This window comes from Oncorhynchus masou, chromosome 4 (genome assembly GCF_036934945.1).
Source record: "Oncorhynchus masou masou isolate Uvic2021 chromosome 4, UVic_Omas_1.1, whole genome shotgun sequence".
NCBI classification, from domain to species: domain Eukaryota; kingdom Metazoa; phylum Chordata; class Actinopteri; order Salmoniformes; family Salmonidae; genus Oncorhynchus; species Oncorhynchus masou.
In genome coordinates, this window is record NC_088215.1 from 16,184,010 (window position 1) to 16,204,857 (window position 20,848).

General features: G+C 45.6%; 1 protein-coding gene across 6 annotated transcripts; it reads left to right on the top strand.

The window, feature by feature from the left end:
• The first annotated feature begins 85 nt into the window (after positions 1–85).
• LOC135524555 (meiosis regulator and mRNA stability factor 1-like) lies at positions 86–20,741 on the top strand. Of its 6 annotated transcripts, none has more exons than XM_064952196.1 (27): positions 86–177; positions 2,016–2,224; positions 4,052–4,873; positions 5,114–5,258; positions 5,403–5,611; positions 5,730–5,847; positions 5,951–6,126; positions 6,614–7,129; positions 7,893–8,047; positions 8,406–8,582; positions 8,890–9,097; positions 9,329–9,507; positions 9,689–9,769; positions 10,152–10,388; positions 10,509–10,628; positions 10,892–11,073; positions 11,425–11,645; positions 12,014–12,156; positions 12,518–12,651; positions 13,595–13,797; positions 14,158–14,385; positions 14,824–15,063; positions 15,615–15,845; positions 16,205–16,265; positions 16,556–16,663; positions 16,806–16,964; positions 17,127–20,741. In XM_064952196.1, the coding sequence occupies exons 2-27, from the start codon at positions 2,063–2,065 to the stop codon at positions 17,372–17,374; spliced, it is 5,463 nt and encodes a 1,820-aa protein (XP_064808268.1). In that variant the 5' UTR covers positions 86–177; positions 2,016–2,062; the 3' UTR covers positions 17,375–20,741. The 6 variants fall into 6 exon arrangements, with proteins under 6 accessions (XP_064808268.1, XP_064808287.1, XP_064808264.1 ...); XM_064952192.1 differs by lacking the exon at positions 86–177 and adding an exon at positions 322–420; XM_064952205.1 differs by lacking the exon at positions 86–177 and adding an exon at positions 322–420 and having other exon boundaries at positions 16,559–16,663.
• The last annotated feature ends 107 nt before the right edge of the window (positions 20,742–20,848 follow it).

Here is a 20,848-nt window from a genome sequence, read left to right on the forward strand (position 1 = left end):
AACCAATTTCCCACTAGAAAAGTGGGAACATTACACGATTTGAAATTGACGGACGTTCCAGAATAGAGAGAACGAATTGCCTTCGTTAGCAAATTATTTATTCCATGACAGGTTATTTAGTAGTTATTTTTACATTACAATGGCTACAAATTTGATCAGCATACTGTTGTAATTATGGTAAGTTTCGTTTTGAGGAATTTGATAATCAGCTAGCAAGGATATAACGATAAGCTCAGTGGCAAGGACACTTGAAACTAGTTGGGTGCTTTGTGTGCAATTGCGACAGTGGTGGAATCGTTTATGGCAAATGTATGTTCAAAAAAACGTCTGGTTGCTAGGTAGACGGATAACGCAAAACAATACTACGGAGGGATATGATGAGAAGAAAGGAAGTAAATAGCTAGCTAGCTCGCCAGTCAGGTAAGAAATAACCAGTTATCTAGATAAATACCCCATTCAAATACGTTGACTGTTTGTTGATATAGCATGATGTTATCCCTTGTACCTACTACTAAGCAGTATGTAGCAGGTGCTGTCTCAACAATCGTCAGTTAGCATTAGCTGGCTACCTAACCAACCTAGGCGAGCTAACTTTAACGGTACTCTTATGGGAGAGAATTCCTGTCATTTGTCAAGGTTATGTTATGAGGAATTGCCACAATGGTTTTAGAGAGAAAGCTATGTCGTTTGGGTTGTGCCGCAAAATTGTTTAGTTTTTGTAACTACTTTCAAGCGAATCCATGTAACGTTAGCAGCTAACCATAGTGAGTTAGCTAACCAAACACTGAGATTGGTTTACGCAAGCAGTCCTGTTAGCTAGGTACACGCCTCGTTTCACCCCTAAAATGAACCAGTGAATTATATGAGGGCAGTTGGTCATGAACATAGCAAACGGGAACACGCATTTAGTTTAATGGCACGTGTAGCTAAACAGTAAATCCACACTAGCATGTCACAACTGCATAGACAACTCAACTCCACGATTTAAAACGTTGAGTTTAATCGGCTAAACTCTGCAGTTAACAATTTGCTTGGTGCTCTATGCTGACATTTTCCACACGTGCTCCCAAGCACACAAATAAACATATTTGAGGTATTCAAGCGGCTATCCGCAGTTGAAACGATAACTAAGCAGATTTCCCGCCACTGTTTCGGTAAAAGGTTGAGGGATTGGCCTGTGAGAAATGTAACCACACTTAAATTCACAGACCGACCATCATGATATAAAAGTACAGTTTTAACCATGTTTGAGGCTATAGTGTTTGTTTACATTTACTTTGTTTACAAACATAGGGAAAACAAGTTTATATTTTTGATTCTGATGGGTTATGACAGTTTAAGTTCTACTCTTCAGGAATCAATGGGTTTATTATTTATAAGTCCCAAATTGTTGTAGTAATTGCAGATTTCCCTTTCATTGATAAGAATTGCCAGCAAAAAATACAGGATTTATTGGAATTTAATAAATCTAGAAGATTTTAAGATGTCCTTACAGTGGGTTTATATATAGGTGGCAGGTAGCCTAGTGGATAAGAGTGTTGGAACCGTAACCGAAAGGTTGCTGGTTCGAATCCCCAAGCCGAGTTGGTGAAAAATCTGAGCGCTAATTGTTCTTATAAGCCGCTCTAGATAATTGTCTGCTAAATGACTAAAATATATGAATCTTAGTTAGTTTTGAAGCTCATCTCCTGAAGAAGCTACCTTTTCCTTTCTGTGCCACCACATGTTTGCATACTGCTGCGGGACAGCGAAGAAATAATTTCAACAATTATTACCTGGATTCTGTTTTTTAGGGGCACTGTGCTCCCAAGTTAGAATTCCAGACAGCACAGCTAAATATTTAAGAGCATATGCCCCCAAAATGGTAGCTCTGTAAAGCCCTGGTGGTAGGTTGAAATATTCTGTGGTAGTCGCTAGCTAGAAAACGTTAGCTACCCTATTAGAGCCAGTGGAAACTTATGAAGACCAATTTGGAAACATTTAAAACAAAGGGCTTCCTCTTTTCTCTATCTTAGGGAAGCATGAGAAGGAAGCAAGATGGTGAAAGGCTTTGCTAGGTTGTATGATGGAAGGACTGGGAAAGGAGAGATCCATATGCAGTTCTAGGCCCTTCCCATGGCTCAGTCATCCCAAGAAAGAGGCCTTGTCCCGGCTCTGGAAACTCACAGAGTGCTTCTCCACCCCCGAGCAGCAAAACACCCCAAGTTACAACACAGACAAACAAGTATGTAACATTACATTCTGCTTCAATTAAGTATTGACATTGTAGCCGGAGACCTATGATAGTTTACGTTCTATGATGGGTATGAAATACAAAAATACAAACCTTAGGTACCCTAATATGCAAATAAACGATACAATTTAAGACTGAGAATTGTTATTATCTCTATTGGAGAAAAATACCAAAGAATGCGCTCTCATTTACGAGCTTGGAAACACTACAGCCAAAATGGGAGCTACCTAGAAAAACTACAACTTCTGGCTCATTTTTCCAAAAACCAGCCTGAAACTATAGACTATTGACATCTAGTGGAAGCCCTAGGAACTGCAGTCGGGCACGATTTCGACCTATTATAAAAATGCAAGCCATTGAAATCAGTGGTAGGATGATTTTTTTTTTGGGGGGGGGGGGTTGTCCTCTGGGTTTCGCCTGCCATTTCAGTTCTGTTATACTCACAGACATTATTTTAACAGTTTTAGAAACTTTAGAGTGTTTTCTATCCAATATGCATATCCTAGCTTCTGGGCCTGAGTAGCAGGCCGTTTACTTTAAGCACGCTTTTCACCCGGACGTCAAAATACCGCCCCCTATCCCAAAGGAGTTAAAGCTACTACTACTTTAAATGGTGTTGCTATCAATTGTCGCGTTAGCAATCGCCCACATAAGCAAACTTATTTAATATGTCCCTATCAGGTAATGAACGATATCAGCTAAATGTCCACGATAAGTGGTCGGTGTCAATTTGCGGTTTCTCTTCCCAGCTCTAATCAATTGTATTATTAGGGGTAGACATAGAGGGACCAATTAATTTGAAGCTTTGAGAGGAAGCCATGTGTGAATTGTGGAGAGTGAAGTCTGTGTAATAAAAGAGGATTTGGGGATCCTGAGTGACGCAGCGGTCTAAGGCGTCATTACAGACCCAGGTTCGATCCCGGGCTGAGTCACAACTGGCTGTGATCGTGAGTCCCATGAGGTGGTGCACAATTGGCCCAGCGCCGTTAGAGGAGGGATTGGCCGGGGTAGACCGTCATTGTAAATAAGAATTTGTTCTTTAACCTACTTGCCTTTTTTAATGAAATGTGAAATGTAGCATTTTAGTCATGACTATGTACATTGCTGCCTCCAGTCATTTTAGATAGGCTTCAAAAGCCAGAGACCGTTTGGTCCTGAACTTGGTTGTTCTAGAATGGCAGTTCCTCTTATTACATATCGTGAATCCTCCCAAGGCCACTATCAGACATGTTCGACACAAAGGAGCACACGTCTCTTTCCTCTTATCAGTGAACTGAACGGGCCTACTTTCATCAACTTGGTTTTCCCTCCCATATTACGGCCCTGCTATGCTATAGACATTGGGCATCCAGCATTGCCATCAGCCATTGAGGAAATTCTTCCTTTGACATCAATGAAAGCTGCTATACTGCCGTGTTGTGCTCGCCTTTGCGTCCCGTCCAACGGCAGCCTCCAAGCTCAAGATTCACCGAGGTTCAATTCTCGAGTGAAAAAGGTTTATTTTTGGTTGCATATGTTCTGTGTAGCAGGTAGAACGTCACATTGACACGGCGCTGAAGGCAAAGCATCGCCACGTGTGTAGTAGAGCTGAGGTTTAAGTTGTACAAAGATGGGTCAGGGTAAACTAGAATACATTTCCCCATCATATCAAAGTTTATTGGTCACATGAGCACAGTTCAGTGAAATGCTTACTAACTCTCTTCAACAATGCAGTACAATATCAATCAGTCATCAAATGCCAAATAAAAAAACAAGTAGTAAGCATGAAATGATTATGCTGAGAAATAACCTTTTTGTTTGTTTAACTTATTTTCCCAGAACGATTACATGGACAACAGAAAGCCAGTATTGGAGCTGAAAGATCTGCCTCCTCTTCCGCATCATACCGCTGCCTCCCAGCCCTTCCCCCTCACTCCCCTCCCTCTGCCCCCTCCCTGTCTGCCTCCTCTTCCGCAAGACTCCCTCCAACAACTACCACCACAGGGGGGTAGTCCCAAAGTAAGCGTGTGCACTCACTGTGAGCACTGCAGCACAGACCCATTGGGTCGTGGTAGTTATGGGGTTGTTAGTGGTGGAGGTAGCGCTAGTATTAGTAGTGGTGTCGGTGTCAGCAGTGGTGTCCCACTCTACCTCCCTCCAAGTTCTCAGGAAGCCTCTTTCAGCAGGCTAGGAGCCGGTCAAATAACGCCAACCACCCTCAACTCACACCCGCACTTCCCCAGCCTTGGTGGAGGGGATGCCAGAGCCACGCTACTCCCCTCTGGGAGCTACAAGCTCCACATCCCCTCTGTAGACACCACGTCCCAGCCCCTACCCTTTCAGTCTCACTCCCACCTACCATGCTCCTGCTGTACAGGAGGCCTTCTCAGACCTCTCCACTCTTACCCCTCCATCCCTTTACCCTACAACGAGTCTAAATTCATTACCACCTCCACCCCCCACCATAGGGCAGCTGGGTATTACCCCTGTGGTGGTGATTACAACCCTGCCACTCTGGGGGTCCAGAGATCATTGGCAGTACACAGGGAACCCCACATACCCACCTCGGGACATATCTGTTCTTCTAATGCTATGCACTTCAATCTTGAACGCACAGTTTGTCGCACGGGGGCGCACTACTGCCGGGATTGTTTGACGAAGGTTGGTGGAATTCTCTTTGTTCACTGTGGTGGTGGCACTCTATTGTATTGGGTGTCACTTGTATACAGGAATGGGCAGTACTTCGTTCAGTTACATGCATACAAGTTACAATTTGTGTCATTTGCCCATCATTTAGAAATGACTCTTTGCCGTCCCTGACTGTACAATATTACAACATTTGAAGACATGGGTTGTTTTGTCTGACTACAGAATGATAACTTGTTCTTTCCACGTGTTCAGCCTGCAGACAAGTTGTGGCCTAACATTCCTCTGCCCCCGGCCCAGTCGGCCTCACTGCCCATCCCCGTGTGTAATGGCTGTGGGACCTCCTCCGACGGCCTGCTACTGCTGGGTTCCAGCCTGGGCAAATCTGCAACAAAGTATGGTATGTATCAATGTAATGATGCCAGTCGTGTTCAGAAGGGCACACTGAACCAACATTTTTTTCAAAAACAATTCTCACTAGAGACATGCAGGACAGTAGTACCTCCCAGTTTCTGAACACATTTGGTGTTTTTCTCCTCCTCAGGTTCTCCAGAAGGCCCTGAGAACATCCCTCCGGTGGGTGTTTTCTGGGACATAGAGAACTGCTGCGTTCCCAGCGGTCGCTCTGCTGCAGCTGTGGTCCAGCGCCTCCGCAGCCACTTCTTCCAGGGCCACAGAGAGGCAGAGTTCATCTGCGTCTGTGACATCAGCAAGGAGAACAAGGCCGTCATCCAGGAGCTCAACAACTGCCAGGTAACCTGTGTGTGATCTGATTCCCTCAGCTGGTAAAGTGTTCCGCTGTATTCTTCAGTCTCTGACTCTACCTAAATGAGCAATGTCTGATTGTCTTCTGGTTAATTTTTTCCCCCAGGTGACGGTAGCGCACATTAACGCTACCGCCAAGAACGCTGCGGACGACAAGCTTCGTCAGAGCCTGCGGCGCTTTGCGGAAACACACACTGCCCCTGCTTCTGTGGTGCTCGTCTCCTGTGCGTGTGCTCATTTTACCTTATGGATGTTAAAACTGTTTTTCTTGCATTTCGTTCATTCCATACCTATGTAGTTAGCCCCTTTTCTGAATCCGTTTCGCAGCCGACGTGAACTTTGCCAGCGAGCTGAGTGACCTCCGGCATCGCCATGGTTTCCAGGTGATCCTGGTCCACAAGAGCGGTCAGACGTCGGGCGCCCTGCTGCAGCACGCCCACCGCCACGTGGCCTTTGAAGAGATGGTAGCCGACCTACCACCCAGACAGGCTGTCAAATCACAGGTAGGCTTCAGTTGATATATGTAATCCATATTGCAGAATGTCAGAAGTTCACTTTTCAATACATGTACAGTACTCTGACTGGTTGCTCAGAGACAATATCTGCCCTTTAGGCATTACTTCTGGACGATCTGAAATCTGCCCTTTACTCTTCCAATGGTTCTAGACCTCTTTACATTTGACTTTTGAGTCATTTAGCAGACGCTCTTATCCAGAGCGACTTACATTTTCATATTTGTCCATACTGGTCCCTCTGTGGGAATCAAACCCACAACCCTGGCCTTGCAAGTGCCATGCTCTACCAACTGAGCCACACGGGTCCTGTGTCTTTCCTCTCGTTCTACAGTGTGATCTTCAGTAGTGTAATGCTACGAATCACAAGACTCCGACCCTGCAAACCTCTTGTCATTTCAAAACACAAGAATGTTCAAAAACGTAAACCCAGAGCGGTCCCCTCTTCTCTCTTTCCCTCCTCTCCTCCCCCCACCAGCTCGGTTTCAACCTGCTCTATGTGTACAACCTGCCGCCGGGCTGCGACGGCAAGAGCGTGGGCAACCGCCTCCGCCGCCTCTCGGACAACTGCGGGGGCAAGGTGCTGGGCATCTCCATGGCCACCGGCACCGCCGTCCTCCGCTTCGGCTCGCAGGAAGCGGCAGAGCGCGCCCGCAAGCGCATGGAGAACGAGGACGTATTCGGCCGGCGCATCACCCTCTCCTTCTCAGCTCCGTCCACTGAGGAGGGAAACGACCCGACCCCACCACCCTCCTCATCTGAGACTCCACCTCTGCTTCCAGTTCAACCTCTTCTCTCCTCCTCTTTTTCCTTCCTTCCCCTGGAGAAGCTGCGCTCCCCTAGGAGGAAAAGGCGTGCGAGGCGTGAGTGTCAGAGAGAGAGGGAATCCTCGCTCCCCCTCTCCGTTCCGGTGCCTGAGAGGCCCTACAGCCCCAGGAGGGGGAGCGGGGGGACACCTTACCCCGTACCCCCCCAAACCAGAAAGCTTCCTCAGGTCAGCAGCATCCTGCCGCCCCCATCCCGCGTGCCGCCTGTCCTCCCCTAACCCTGTCCATGTCCTCCACTCTGCCTGCGCTAACCTGTGGTTTTTAAACTATAGCCATGCTTCATCCCATGCTTCATGTAGTTTAATGCCTGTTCTGTTTCTGTGCTTCGTTCAACATTTCATGTAATGTTTTAATCAATGTGTTGCATTTCAACACTTTGTCCCATGCTTCATATAATGTCTGGCTGATCTTTTTTTTAATTCATTGTGTCAATTAATGATCAATCTAATGATTGCATATCTCTCTCTCCCATATCTTTGCTCTATCCCATGCCTCGTCTCGTCAGAATCCTGCTTCTGTTTGTAATCGCTTCCTGTCCTGCCGGCCGTAACAGTCTGTTTTTTATGGTCTCTTTCTTCTACGCTTTTGATCTGTTACTTTGATCTCTGCTCTTTTTATTCTGCTGCTCTGTTGCTTTGTCTCCACCCGACAATAGAGCTGAGGGGAAGACTGCAGAATGGTGATGGTAATGTCAGAGTTATGACAATACAAGAGGTTGAATAATACTAACAGTGGGGGAAGCGTATAGCTCTGATTTGAATAAATAGCTTTGGTAAAAAATCACCAGCATTCTGAAGGACCACTTCCTCTCAGCTCTATTGTTTATTTAATAGCCTCTTCCACTTCACATCCATTCTGCCAAGCTGATGGCTATTCTAATACATTCACCACTACATATCTAGTTACACTTTGGTTGTCCCCCTGGTGCAGGAGCTAGGTGGACTGGAGACCAAGCTCAAGATTGGGGGTTTCCCCCTGGAGAAAGGCCAGCGCAACTCCTCCCCCCACAGTAACGGAGAGGGGCCGTCCCAGCAACACCCCATCAAGGCCGGCCTCATAGGGGAGTCTATGTTCAGCTGCAGGAGGTACGCTATGGACACCAGGGCCCCTTTCAGACTAAAATGAAGAAAGAACAAATGTACTAATTCTTAGATGGTTTCATCACAGTTGGTTCCCACAGGCTTGTATGTGTTTTTACCTTCAATATTGTAAAATGGCCTGCAAAAAGTATCCCCTCTATAGAGGGGTCCATCGACCCAGGGAAGTGTAGAACACATAGGCAGATGTAGGAATTAATAAGCAGCTGTTTCTAAATGAGGTGGCTTGTGCTCAAACTACTGGAGCTGAGGTGATGCCAAAAACTCTCACATGCAGTTGTTGTTTTCAGAGAGCTGAGTATGCCATAATCCTTAAACTTCAAGTTAATGTCCCCTCTCCCATCAGGAGGGACCTCTCCAGCCCCCGCAGTGCATCGGACTCTGAGCGTCATGTGGACCGGAGCCCTGGAGAGTTCCAGGTCAGCACCCCCTCTGCCTTCAGCAAGCTGACCCTGCACAAGACCTTTAGCGCCTCGGTCCTCCCCCAGCCACAGGGCCTCTCCCAAGGCTCCTGGTCCTCACGGTGAGACCATCAGACACTACGGAATTACCCGTTTGTTTCCTTACCCTGTAAGCAGTCTTTAGGCGAGGAGAGACGTCAGTCTATGCCTTGGTTTTAACTTGCGCCTTTTTTTATCCCCCAAAAAACAATGCAAGGGAATATCCCCCAAATTAGTTTTAAAATTTCCTGCACAAATCGTCTTAAAGTAACCTCATTGAGCTACACAAATATCTGACACTTTGATGATTTGGTCAGGACATTTCAATCTATACCTTCCTATGGTGCTGCCAACCAACCCACTCAACCCCTCTCTTTCTCTCTGCTCCAGGAGTGGATCCCCCTGCATGTCGAGCCGCTCCTCCCCCCTAATAGGCCCTCCTCCCCGGGGCAGCAGCAGCCCCTGTCTGCCTGTGGGCCCACAGGCCTCGGAGCCCTTCTCGGACGGGGCAGACTTACAGGTGGCCAACCTGGACTACAGGATGTCCCGTAAGGAGCTGCAGCAGAGCCTGCACGACGCCTTCTCCAGACACGGACGGGTGAGTCCTGTACAGACAGTATTCTGATGCTATTCATCATAGATGAATAGAGCTTTAATCTGTCTCCCATTTGAGGCTAAATAGCAAGACGGCGAGGTCAAGATTTAGTAGTTTAGTGTCATTGTATTGATTCAACCTATTCTGTCATTTTCTGACGCGGCTGTGTGTGCTTGTGCCAAATCGCGGAGACTGTAGACGACATGAGAAGCTAACGTGCGTGTCTCCCTCCAGGTTAAAGGCGTAGAGCTGAGTCCCCACACAGACTACCAGCTGAAGGCCACCGTCCAGTTCGTCTCACTACAGCAGGCCATCGGTGCTGTGAGCAGCCTGCACCGCTACAAGATAGGAAGCAAACGCATCCACGTCTCCCTCATCACCGGGGCCGGCAACAAGTCTCTAGCCATGCTCCGGTATGTACAGCACAGCTAACTTTGAGGTAGTACTCTCTCCCTTACTTGTCACATCATTTGGCAGTTTCATGTCTTCGATCGGGGAACTCGTCACCATCCTTTTTTAAATGTCGCCAAAACATGATTTGTTCCTGGTTTGAGATGGATTCGGATGGTATGAAAAGGTTTCCTCTTTCTACAGCTCTGAAATCTTCCAGATTCTCCAGGACGCGCCAGCCAGCTGTCTTCCCCTTTTCAAGTTCACTGAAATCTACGAGAAAAAGTGAGTCATGTTGCTTCTCTCCTCCTCATCACTCAACCTCCCTCCACCTCTGTAGGAGTTAGTCCTATGCAATGTTAAGTACTGTGGCTGCGTTTACACTTTCTCCCAAAAGCATCTTAATGCTAAGTTCAACATTAGAACTATGGGATCCTATGGTTCGAATGAACTTATTCTTAAGATGCTTTTGGGAAAACGGGCCCTGATCCTTTTTTTTTCACTAATTGGTCTTTTGACCAATAAGATCTGATTTAATTGGTTAAAAGACCAATCAGTGGGGGGAAAAAGATCAGAATTGGGCTGCCTGTGTAAATGGAGGCTAAGTAATGGCTATGTCAATGTACTTTATTAATTCCTTTCCACCCATCTCTCCACCTCTCCCCAGATTTGGTCGTAAGCTGGTGGTGAGCGACCTATACAGACTACAAGAGGTTGTGGCGGTGAGGGAGCAGGGTGGAGGCAGGCTGGTGTGTCTCCTCCCCAGTAGCCAGGCCAGGCAGAGCCCTCTGGGGTCGTCTCAGTCCCAGGAGGGGTCCTCGGCTAATGGTAGTCCTGTGGTGTTTGAACAGTTGGAGTACCACGAGCCTGTCTGCAGTTACCACTACACACAGCAGAACTTCAGGTAGGGATAGACTGAAAGACCCATATGCACACACACACTCACTCACATTTATGTCATCTTACAGGACTCTTTTTGAGAAAGTATTTCATAAGAGCTCGATCTCTCTGTCCCCCCCTGTAGTGAGGCAGACTTTGACCCAGACTCGTATAAGATTCCTTTTGTGGTGGTGTCTCTGAAGACCCTGGCCTCCCAGGTCCACTGTCTGCTACAGTCCCATGAGGGAACCCTGCCCCTGCTCAGGTAACCAATGCTGTCTCTGCCTGGATAGATTAAGACAGTGGTTGCTTATTACATTTGAATTCAATAAATGGAGTGTGAGAGATCTGCCTTGATATAAAAGTTCACTTTTATGGGAAAGACCTTTTTTAATAAATCAAAACAATATTTCTAGAACCCATTTCATACAAATGGAGTGCAATGGCCATTTGGAATTTCGTATAACACTGTAAATGTTACTAGATTTTGTGTTTCATGAATATTAATTTTGCTTTCCTGTGACTCAGTTTCTCAGAGTGCTATGCATCAGAGTTGGGCCCCCTGGCGGTGTCTGAAGAGGGGGAGGAGGAGGGGAGTGTCCCCTTGGAGCACCTCATCACCTGTATACCAGGCATTAACATCGTCACTGCTCAGAACGGCTTCAAGGTCATCAAGTGGATCCACAACAAGCCACCCGCATCCAACACAGGTAATGACCTGACTCTCAGCTCTAACCCTCGCGGAGAATTCCATTGAAAACCTTTTATTTAGACTCACAGAGGAATCCCCTGGGGTTCATAAAAGCAGAATTTAAACCCTATATTCATTAACAATGGAGACCCCTATCGCATAAGACTGTTCTCAAAGACACTTGAAGATACTCAGGAGGCCATAAGAATTGTGTCAGAGATATGTTGAGCTAAAAACTGCTTTCCTGACATTTTTAGTAGGTGGATACTGTGCTGCTGACGCAGATACCAGCACTCCAAGACAGAGCTGCACCCATACTACTATCCTAATAGAAGTCATTAAAACCTCTTGCTGTGTGTGTGTGTCATAGACCAGTGGACGCAGCGGTGCAAGTCCCCGGTGGGGAACCCCCAGTTGATCCAGTTCAGTAGAGAGCTCATTGACCTGATGAAGGGTCAGCCCTGCAACCTGATGCCCATCAGCAAGTTCATACCTGCCTACCACCACCACTATGCCAAGCAGTGTAGGGTGTCTGACTACGGATACTCTAAGCTGCTGGAGCTACTGGAGGCTGTGCCTCACGTACTGCAGGTATGATGCATACACACACGCACAGTTGAATAAATCGCTCACTTACACAGATAATCAAAGATGGCAGTTACTCAAGCTCAATTAATTGACACACGATGGATCACTTTTAATCTTGCTAGTTGAGTGACTTCCTAGCTCAAACACACAATGAAGAGACTGGGAGACCATCTGCTATCCCTTCTGACAAAGCCTTGCCCACTTTGTTTCTCATTACACACTTCAACAGCCTTGAGGTTAGATCCCTGACAGAAACAATTAGTACAACATCTAATAGATTATTGCAGCAGGAAGTGCTTGCATACACTCAGTGGTGGCGACCCCTGAAGTAAACAAAGCATGAATGAATCTCTCTTTCCTCTCAACTCCAGATCCTTGGCATGGGGACCAAGCGTCTGCTGACCCTGACCCACCGTGCCCAGGTGAAGAGATTCACCCAGGACCTCCTCAAACTGCTCAAGTTCCAGGCCAGCAAACAGGTGGCCATCACAGACTTCATGCAGGCCTACCATTGGTCAGTACTACCATAGGAACTGCCCTCTCCGCCACTCTCTCAGCAAATTGTACCGTCAAGCCAAAGAGTCTAAAATTCATGCAGACCAACCACTGGTCAATTCTATAGGAGGACCGCCCATTCCCACACACTCAGCCAATCATGTTATCTATCCTAAGCTAAGCACATTCCTGTCAGCTATTGTTAATTAACAGTAAAGTATTTGTTTTATGACTTTGTTTGTATTCTGTTTCTATTGGCTTATTTGGAGGTGTATTTACTTGTGATGGTGTTTATATGAATTCATTTGGAAGTGTATTTTCTGTGTCAAATGGCTCCCTGTCTGTGTGTTTGTTCATTCAACGTGTTTCTATTGCTACAGGTGCTTCTCCAGAGACTGGCGGGTGCCGGACTATGGGATGTGTGATCTGATGGACCTGCTAGCTGAGATCCCTGACACCACCATCACCATCACACACCAGGACTTGGACACTGTCATCTCTGTACCCAAGAGAGGTGAGATGAGGTCCCTCTGTATGGGTCTTAGGGTTGCAACATTCCGGTAACTTCCCCAAAAGGATTCTGTATTTTTCGTGGTTATTGTTCCAGTGTACTTTTCTGGGAATTTGGGGAAAGTAACAAGAATTTTGCAACCCTAATGGGTCTGATATCAGGGTCATGGATAAACTACCAGAGGGTTGTTCTGTCCTTCTCGTACATTTGATCCTCTGGGGGAACATACCCAGCTTTAGGAAGGAACATGTGAAATATTGGTCACGTTTGTTTAGCAAATATGTTGAACTTGGGACCAGACGGTTGGGTTGTTGTCTTGTTTGTGTCTGTAGTTGTACATTTGATCCCTGGGGGAAGATTGTGAAATATTAGTCGCTTTTGTTTTGGATAGGTTTTTTTTTCCCCTCTTCTTTATTCAACCCAGAAATTCCCTTGGAGATGGATAAGAATATCCTTGGCATGGAATAAAGTAATGCATTTCACACACACACACATGCCTGACTATCTCCTGACTGTGACCTGGCTGGTGTAGCAGTAATGCCGCAGCCTTCGGTACACGTCTACGGTGTCGGCATACAGTAGGTTTAAACCCCGGCCTACTGCCTTTTGACACAACCTCTTTCCACACTGTCATCCTCTCTCTGTTCAATAGAGTCAGAAAATACCTGTTCTACTTGGTATGGGGTTGATGTGGTTTGAGGATCAGGTTGTTTTTCCCTCTACCTGTTTTTCTGTATAGTCTTTAAAATGGCAAAAAATGAAATGACCTGTAATAGGAATTACCAGGTGAGCTAAAAGGAGAGAAGTTGAAGTAAATGTATAAATACGTGGTTTATTACAACAGGCAGACTCCATCCAGCAGAGAACTGGCTTCTAAAAATATATATTATAAATAAAGAGAACTGAGTTGTTAACTCTTGCCCTCCTTTGTCCTCGCCCCCCTCAGATCGTACAACAGATGAGATGGAGCGGACCAAGCAGTTTGGTAAGGAGGTGGTGGACCTACTGCGTCACCAGCCCCACTGTCGCATGGCCTTCTCCAAGTTCATCCCTACCTACCACCACCACTTCGGACGCCAGTGCAAACTCGCCTACTACGGCTTCACCAAGCTCATGGAGCTCTTCGAGGCCATCCCCGACGTACTCGTGGTGGGTGGAGGCCAGAGTCATTCTCTGTCCCAGGAGAAGTGTGTGTTTTTATTTGTTGACTTCAGAGTGCTGCAGGAGAAGCCATTGATAATGTCAGATTATCCTCAATTTATCCAGAGCACTACCTTAATTTGGAATGATTTGCAAATTAATTGCAACGTCTGACAGTAATAACTGTCATACCCAGCAGCTATTTATTTTTTTCACCTCCCATAAAAATTGTGTGTAATAAATATTGGTGTGCGTCTCATTTCTGTCCCAATGGGTGATTTATTATCAGTTCAAATAACGTTATTCCTAGAGTAGAGTGGACATTTTGTTATGGAACCTCTCTCTCTCTCTCTCTCTCTCTCTCCCCAGGTGTTGGAGTGTGGAGAGGAGAAGGTGCTGACCCTAACAGAGGTCGAGCGTGTGAAGGCCCTGGCTGCCCAGCTGGTCAAGATGCTCCGTTCCCAGAGAGACTCCAGCCTGCCTGCTGCCCAGCTACTGTCTGAGTACAGCAAGACCTTCGGCTACGGCCTGAGGCTCCAGGACTACGACGTCTCCTCCCTGCCCGCCCTGCTCGTCAACCTCTGCCACGTCGTCAAGGTATAGGTTGGGAGTTTCTAGTCAGTTCAGTCATACATCTGTAGTAGGCTGTGGTACTTAATAAGATTTAGACGGATTTTAAATGGTTGTGATACTGCATGTTTTGATGGTTGTCGACTCCAACACTGAACAAGACCATACTGAGCTATACAAGACCTCATGTAAACAAGCAAACATTATTTTGGCCCCTAAGGGTGAGTCACAAGTATTTCCTGATATGAATTGATGTCACTGAAGTGGCTTGGATGAGGTTTGAGTGTGCCCCTTATTGGTGCGTTGAAATGTCACCTTTATATTGGAAATGAGCTATCAATTCCAGATTCAGCCATGTTTTCTGAATGCCAAGGTTCATCTCTCACCTCCAACTGAAGGCACTTTGATACCTGCTGCAGTATAAAGGGATTTTTATAAATACATCTGATTTGACCTTCTCCTCAGGTGGTGGACGGCACTAACGGCCGTGAGGTCCAGCTGATCAACAGGAAGTCTCTGCGCTCGTTAACGTGTCAGCTGCTGTCCCTGCTGATGGGCCTGGGGCAGCACGAGGGAGACGGCTCCGTCAGCGTGGAGGGCTTGAGTCTGCTGTATCATTCTGTACATGGGGTACAGCTCAACCCCTGTGAATACGGCTTCCTCTCGCTCAGCGAGCTGCTGAAGAGCCTGCCTTACCTGGTGGAGGTCGGTGGACTGGACCATAGAGATATCATACTATACTAATGTTTAATTCTAGTTCTATAGACTGGAACCTTTTTGCTCTACTGCCTATTTGTCTGATAAGGATCATGGATTCCTGTTGAAAGCATTTTTTAGGGCTGTTTCACAGGGTCTTAAAGTTGGGTCGCATTGTGTTAGTCGGGTTTTGTAATTGTCTGAGACGTATTGCACAATCCTTTTGAATGAAACACTGTTGTTATATGTTAGAATATTTGGAATGATGACCATTAGGTCTTTGTGTGTAGGTCTAGTCTAGACCAGGGTCGGCAAACTACGACCCGCGGGTAAAAAAACAAACAAAAAACTCTTAAACCTCAAACTAGACAAAAAATGTTGAAATGACAATGGACCTATACATTTTCAAATAACTACCCATTCTGGCCCACCCCCCCAAAAAAATGTGTGTGGCCCTCTGTTTCATTTCGAAATCCCAATGTGGCCCTCGAGCCACAGTGTTTGCCCTCCCCTGGTGTTTCTCATAACTTCCCTTCTCTCTCTCTCTCCCCCCCTCCTAGCTGTTCTACGGTGAGGGTGAGGAGGAAGGCGAGCGTGGCGAGGAGAGAGTTAGACTCACCCGTCTGTACCAGTTTGCCCGTAGGGTGCGTGCCCTGCTCCACACCTACCACTACCACCAGATCTCCCTGACGGAGTTCCCCGGGGCCTACGCCAAGTTCACCGGACGCGGCCTCCAACCTCGCTCCTACGGCTACGGCAGCGTAGACGACCTGCTCAACGCCATACCACAGGTACAGAATTACTAACTCTCGCCACGCTCGCCTTCCTCCTCACCCTCACCAAAAGAAGTTGAAGTGCTTTTCTCAAATTCAAAGCTGATAGACAAACGTCTAGTTAAACAACATGTTGGAAATACACAGATGTGTTGATGATAAGATGGGAATTGATAACGCTTGTATCTAAAGAGTTCTTCAGCATATGGACCTGCACTGGGGAGATCACTGTCGAAGCAGCAGATGTAGTCAATGTGGTTAGTTGCCTTCTCTGTCCCTGCACTGTGTACGGCTTTAGCCCCCATAGCAGACTCTGTGGTGACGGATGGATGGGGTTTGTGGTAATTAAATGGGATGTTGTTTCTGCCTGTGTGCAGGTAGTGTGGATCAAAGGGCATGGCCACAAGAGGATTATCGTTTTGAAGAACGATATGAAAGGTAAAGACTAATCAACTGTCTGGCAGCAGGAACTGTGGAAACAAATGGCTTTGGCCTTACTTGCATTTAGTATTAACATACGGGAAGGGGTTGTTATCAGTTCATCTCATGGGCATCATGTTGTATGATCCTTCAACACGAGACTCGTTGAACAGGACATGTAATGGGAACAGAAGTCGTGGTGTTTTGCTTGTATGATGGGAACAGAAATGGTGTCTTGAAGGCACAGTGTTTTACTCTGTAATGGAAAGAGTGTAATAATGGTCTGTGGGTTGGTTGGTTCTCCTCAGCAGCTCGAGCCACTGGAGCCAGCCCTGCAGCCTCCGAGGAGCCTGAGGACGGGGCCAGCCAGAGAGACAGCCCCTGTAGCAACACAGAGTCAGAAACTCACAGCCCAGGTAGCTAACCACTCCACTGGAGTCATAGGCACTATTACCAATGTTTTGATGTTCTTTGTTTTGCCTTGTAGGTGTTTTTAGGCTTTTTAATAGTTGTTTATACGTTGAAGCAGAAATTAAGTCTCTTTTTTTTCTCCATCAGGTGTTGGTGGGGTGGAGACAGAGCTGCTGTGTCTGACTTCTCCAGTAGATCTGCTGTGTGGCCCAGTCCCCTCCTGCCTGCCCTCTCCCCAGCTGCACCCTGACCCCGTTCTCCAACAGGCTGACCTCATCCGCTTCGAGCAAACGCCATCACCAGCAGGTGAGCTGATCACGTGATCAACCGCGTTTCAAACCCAGGTCTTCTGTGTGCCATGAGACTGTTAGCCCGCCTAGGAATTAGCTTCAAGCTTACTCCGCTATACACACAGCCGACATCTTCTCTTGGACTGACCTGGATATATGATGCCATTGTGTTTTTCAGAGCGTGATAAACCTGAGGAGGAAGCTGTAGCAGAAGAAGTAGCAGCCCCTGCGGTCTGTGACACATCTGAGCCTATAGAAGCATTAACTGACAACAACCAGAACGTTATTGTTTTGGTTTCCATGACCACCAAGTCTCCACAGAATGTGACCCGCAAAATGGCGTCCGTTGAAAACAGCCCCAGCAAGAGGGCTCCTCGCAATAAAGTGAAGCTGGCAGCTAACTTCTCTTTTACAGCCGCACCCTAAGACACTCACTGACGATCACATGCTGGAACAAGCGCACACACACACACACACACACACATTCATCACACACAACTCGAAAATGAAGAGTTGATCAGCTAAATTGTAAAAAGCCCCAAAAATAATGATTTGTTTTTAGTCATGCCCCTTGCAACAAACTGTGACGTTATTTCCTTTCTTTGCCTTTTCCCCTTATCTTTTCAAACTCAATCATCATGTTGATGTAGTTGTTTCCTCACAAAGCGATGAGTTTTCTTGTTGCAGTTATTTCTGCAACAGCCATTCGTTTTTCTATGCCGTGTACTTTTAGTCAGATTAATGCATGTCAAGAAAGGTTTTGTGGTAGATATTAATTATATACTATGGATAAACTGTTTGGAAACATGGTTCTCTGAAAGTGGAAAGAGAACTTCCCCACAATACAGCAACAACAAATACTGAGGTAGTTGGCACTGTAGCCACGAGTTTACACCGCAAAAGATGCCTATTTTACCACTGAATACCCTTACCTCAACTCAAAACCCCTCAGAGATTTAATTCAGTAACTTGTTTAAAAATGGGTACTTATACAGGGATTTTATATCATGTTAATTATTGTCAAGGAAGCTCTGAGGGAAAGCTATATAAATATGTAGAGAAACGTCATTATTTTGAGTGTCTACTGCCCTCTCCCCTGTGTTGTCTCCATTTGCATTTTGTCATCGGACAAATGCACTTCTTCATACAGCTAGAAGTACAAAAAAATATTTGAGCTTTTGCCATTGAGGCAGCTTTGGAGGTAGTATTGACAATTATTTTTGTTGAGTAACCATGCCCATCACATTCTTTTAACTCTTTCTCTTGGGCGATGTTTAGCATTGTGTTCAGTTCACAGTCCAGTGTTAGAGTCCTCAGACATCATTCCACCTTGACTATGTGCTTTCATAAAGTAATAGCCTAATTAGCTGGTGTTTTCAGTTTCTCATTCAAGTATCGAGTCAATGGCAGGAGTGATCCAGCTGCCAAAGTGGCTTCGAAGTAACTTTGACGACTGTCTGGTCTCAGTCAAATCGACCTAAGCTTGTATTTGTTTGTTCTCAATGGGGTGTCGCAATCAGCACTGTCCCCAATGTGTACGACAGTGTGAAAGAGAAGGAATTCTGACTCCTCCGTGAAGAGTTTTGAACGAGCTCTTGGCGAGGTTGAGGGTCAGTCTGCCTTGGTCCGTTATTTAGGCAAGGCAGAAGCCGAGACCCTGAATACTCGGACCAAGTGTTAAAAAGCTTGGAGGCAGCGTGAACAAAGATATGATGACACTGTTTCCTGCCGGAAGCTAAGTAGAAATGATTTCTGTTTTTGTATTTTTAGAGATTGAGTGCGGTTTACACTTGAATAACTTATAGGTGGTGTGTAATATGCATGTTGTGCATAAAAAAACAACATTTTATGCATGGTGTAAACCTATTAGGTCAGAAATCAGACTTGGTGAACTGCATTTTTTTTTAAAGAAATTAGTTGAAGTTGTCTTGTTTCCGCAGAAACCATATATTAGAGGTATTGTTTACATCACCCCCCCCTCACTCCTGGTTACAGTTTACATCACCCCTCCCCCTCACTCCTGGTTACTGTGGAAACGCCCAAGGTTGTTTTTGTTCAACCTTGTTGCTTTTTGTCTACATTTTCAGTGTTGTCTCTACTAGTTGAGTAGAGGAGCTGGGATTTTTGATTTTTAAAACAATGAGATAGACTTGGTGTTTTTAGTAAAAGTGGAGAGAAAAGATGGGTACTTGTGTGCTCCAGCTACACATGAAACAGCAAGAAGGGCCCCTGGAGGCCCCGAAAGGGACAAAGGCCCTCGTGCGGCTCTGGACAACGCCTGGCTCTTACAATGGCTTGTATCTGCCATGGCGCTGAGTAAGGGATGGCTACTGAATGGACTGGAGACATAACATACCTCATTCGTCTTTACATAACATTTTTACTTGTGATTGTCCTATAGATTTATTTTGTGTTTCCTATCCTACGTGTTGATGAGAGTGCTGATTGTACCAACCAACCCCAAGTTATGACATAGAGTTCCTACCTACAAGCATGGTTTGGAAAGTAGAAGCTATGACTTGATGTAAGGGAAAAACAGCATCCCTATGAACGGATGTTGAAAGATGTAGTTTTCTCTCTTGTGCTACTGTGTTGAAGATGCAGAAAAGACCAGAGAATTGGGCCAGGGCCCCTGATGTCCATCTCCTTTGATCCAAAATGTCTTCCTTCTGTCAGTGTTACTGTATGTGTTGGAGATTCCGTTGAAGACCAGAGAAATTGGGCCAGAGCCCATGATAGTGATCTCCTTGCCAAGAGCCAATATGGCTACTCAGATTCCTGTCCTGTTAGTGTTTTTCCTGTTGACTGTGTTTCAAATTAGCATGTAATTTGATTCTCCTCGTTGGTTACTAGACTTTTGTGTTTTGACGCCCAAGATTTCTTTCCTGTTTCTAATTACATGACTCACTCAGTAAAGGAGGTGGATTTCCCAGAATCTTGAGTGATTTCCGATACGGTATATTGAGGCATAACGGCTTAAAGGCTCAGAATCTTCCGAAAGTGTTATATCCAATTTTAACAATGGGCAGAATCTTATTTCTCTCTTTAACAAAGGGACAATCGGCACAAAAATGGCCTTAAAATTGTGCACTAAAACTTAAATTATACTTTAGTTTGGCCTCGAAAGATACAACTGCGTTTTACGTTAGAACTAACTCCCAGGTGCTACAGTGTCCACTATCTCAGAAGGCAGAGTTAAAATAAGGTACAATTCTCATAAGTTTGCTTACATCAGTAAAAAGCAGCATGTACTGGTAAAGTACTCCGTATGCACCTTTGCATAGCTTTGGTTCTTGTAAAAGGAGGTTTATTGTGGGTTTGTTCATTTCTGAGATGAAAAAAAGAATTATTTTGCAAGGTTTTGTCGTTGGTTAATTTGTATCGGACTCCACTATAGTGCGATTTAATTGTATCTCGAAGTGAGTATGTCACGGTCTGCATCTGAAACGGCAGCACATTCCCTATATAGTGCACTACTTTATATGAACTCTGGTCAAAAGTAGTGCACTATATAGGGAATGTGGTGCTATTTTGGATACTGCCATGTCTGTCAATGTTTGTTTGCACTTCTCTTAGTCTCTCTGTTGTACTCCCATGGATCTCACCCCCTCCAGTTTTTTGTCAAGGTTATCCTTTGTGATAACTGTTCTGTATTTGTTTCACTGAAGTATTCTATCGTTCCTTCTCCCTGTTCCTCCTTCACCTCAGCTCACCATACAAGACGTTGTTGTAACCGTTTCATTGATGTTGAGGGGACCAAATGATTTCTGTTGAATAAATCACTGAAGCATTACTCCTTCCTCATATTTTTGACTTGAGTTTCTCTTAAAGGGATAGTTAAAGGTGTTATATTTTTTTACTTGCTGAAAGTGACAGTAAATGCAAAGGGTTTTATGGTTT

What these genes read in the sequence shown, in the direction of transcription:
- LOC135524555 (XM_064952196.1), top strand. Translation starts at nt 2,063, where the DNA reads ATGATGGAAGGACTGGGAAAGGAGAGATCCATATGCAGTTCTAGGCCC. An exon ending in TCTATGTTCAGCTGCAGGAG is followed by an intron (nt 8,048 to 8,405) that starts GTACGCTATGGA and finishes CTCTCCCATCAG; the next exon opens with GAGGGACCTCTCCAGCCCCC. An exon ending in CTGTGCCTCACGTACTGCAG is followed by an intron (nt 11,646 to 12,013) that starts GTATGATGCATA and finishes TCTCAACTCCAG; the next exon opens with ATCCTTGGCATGGGGACCAA.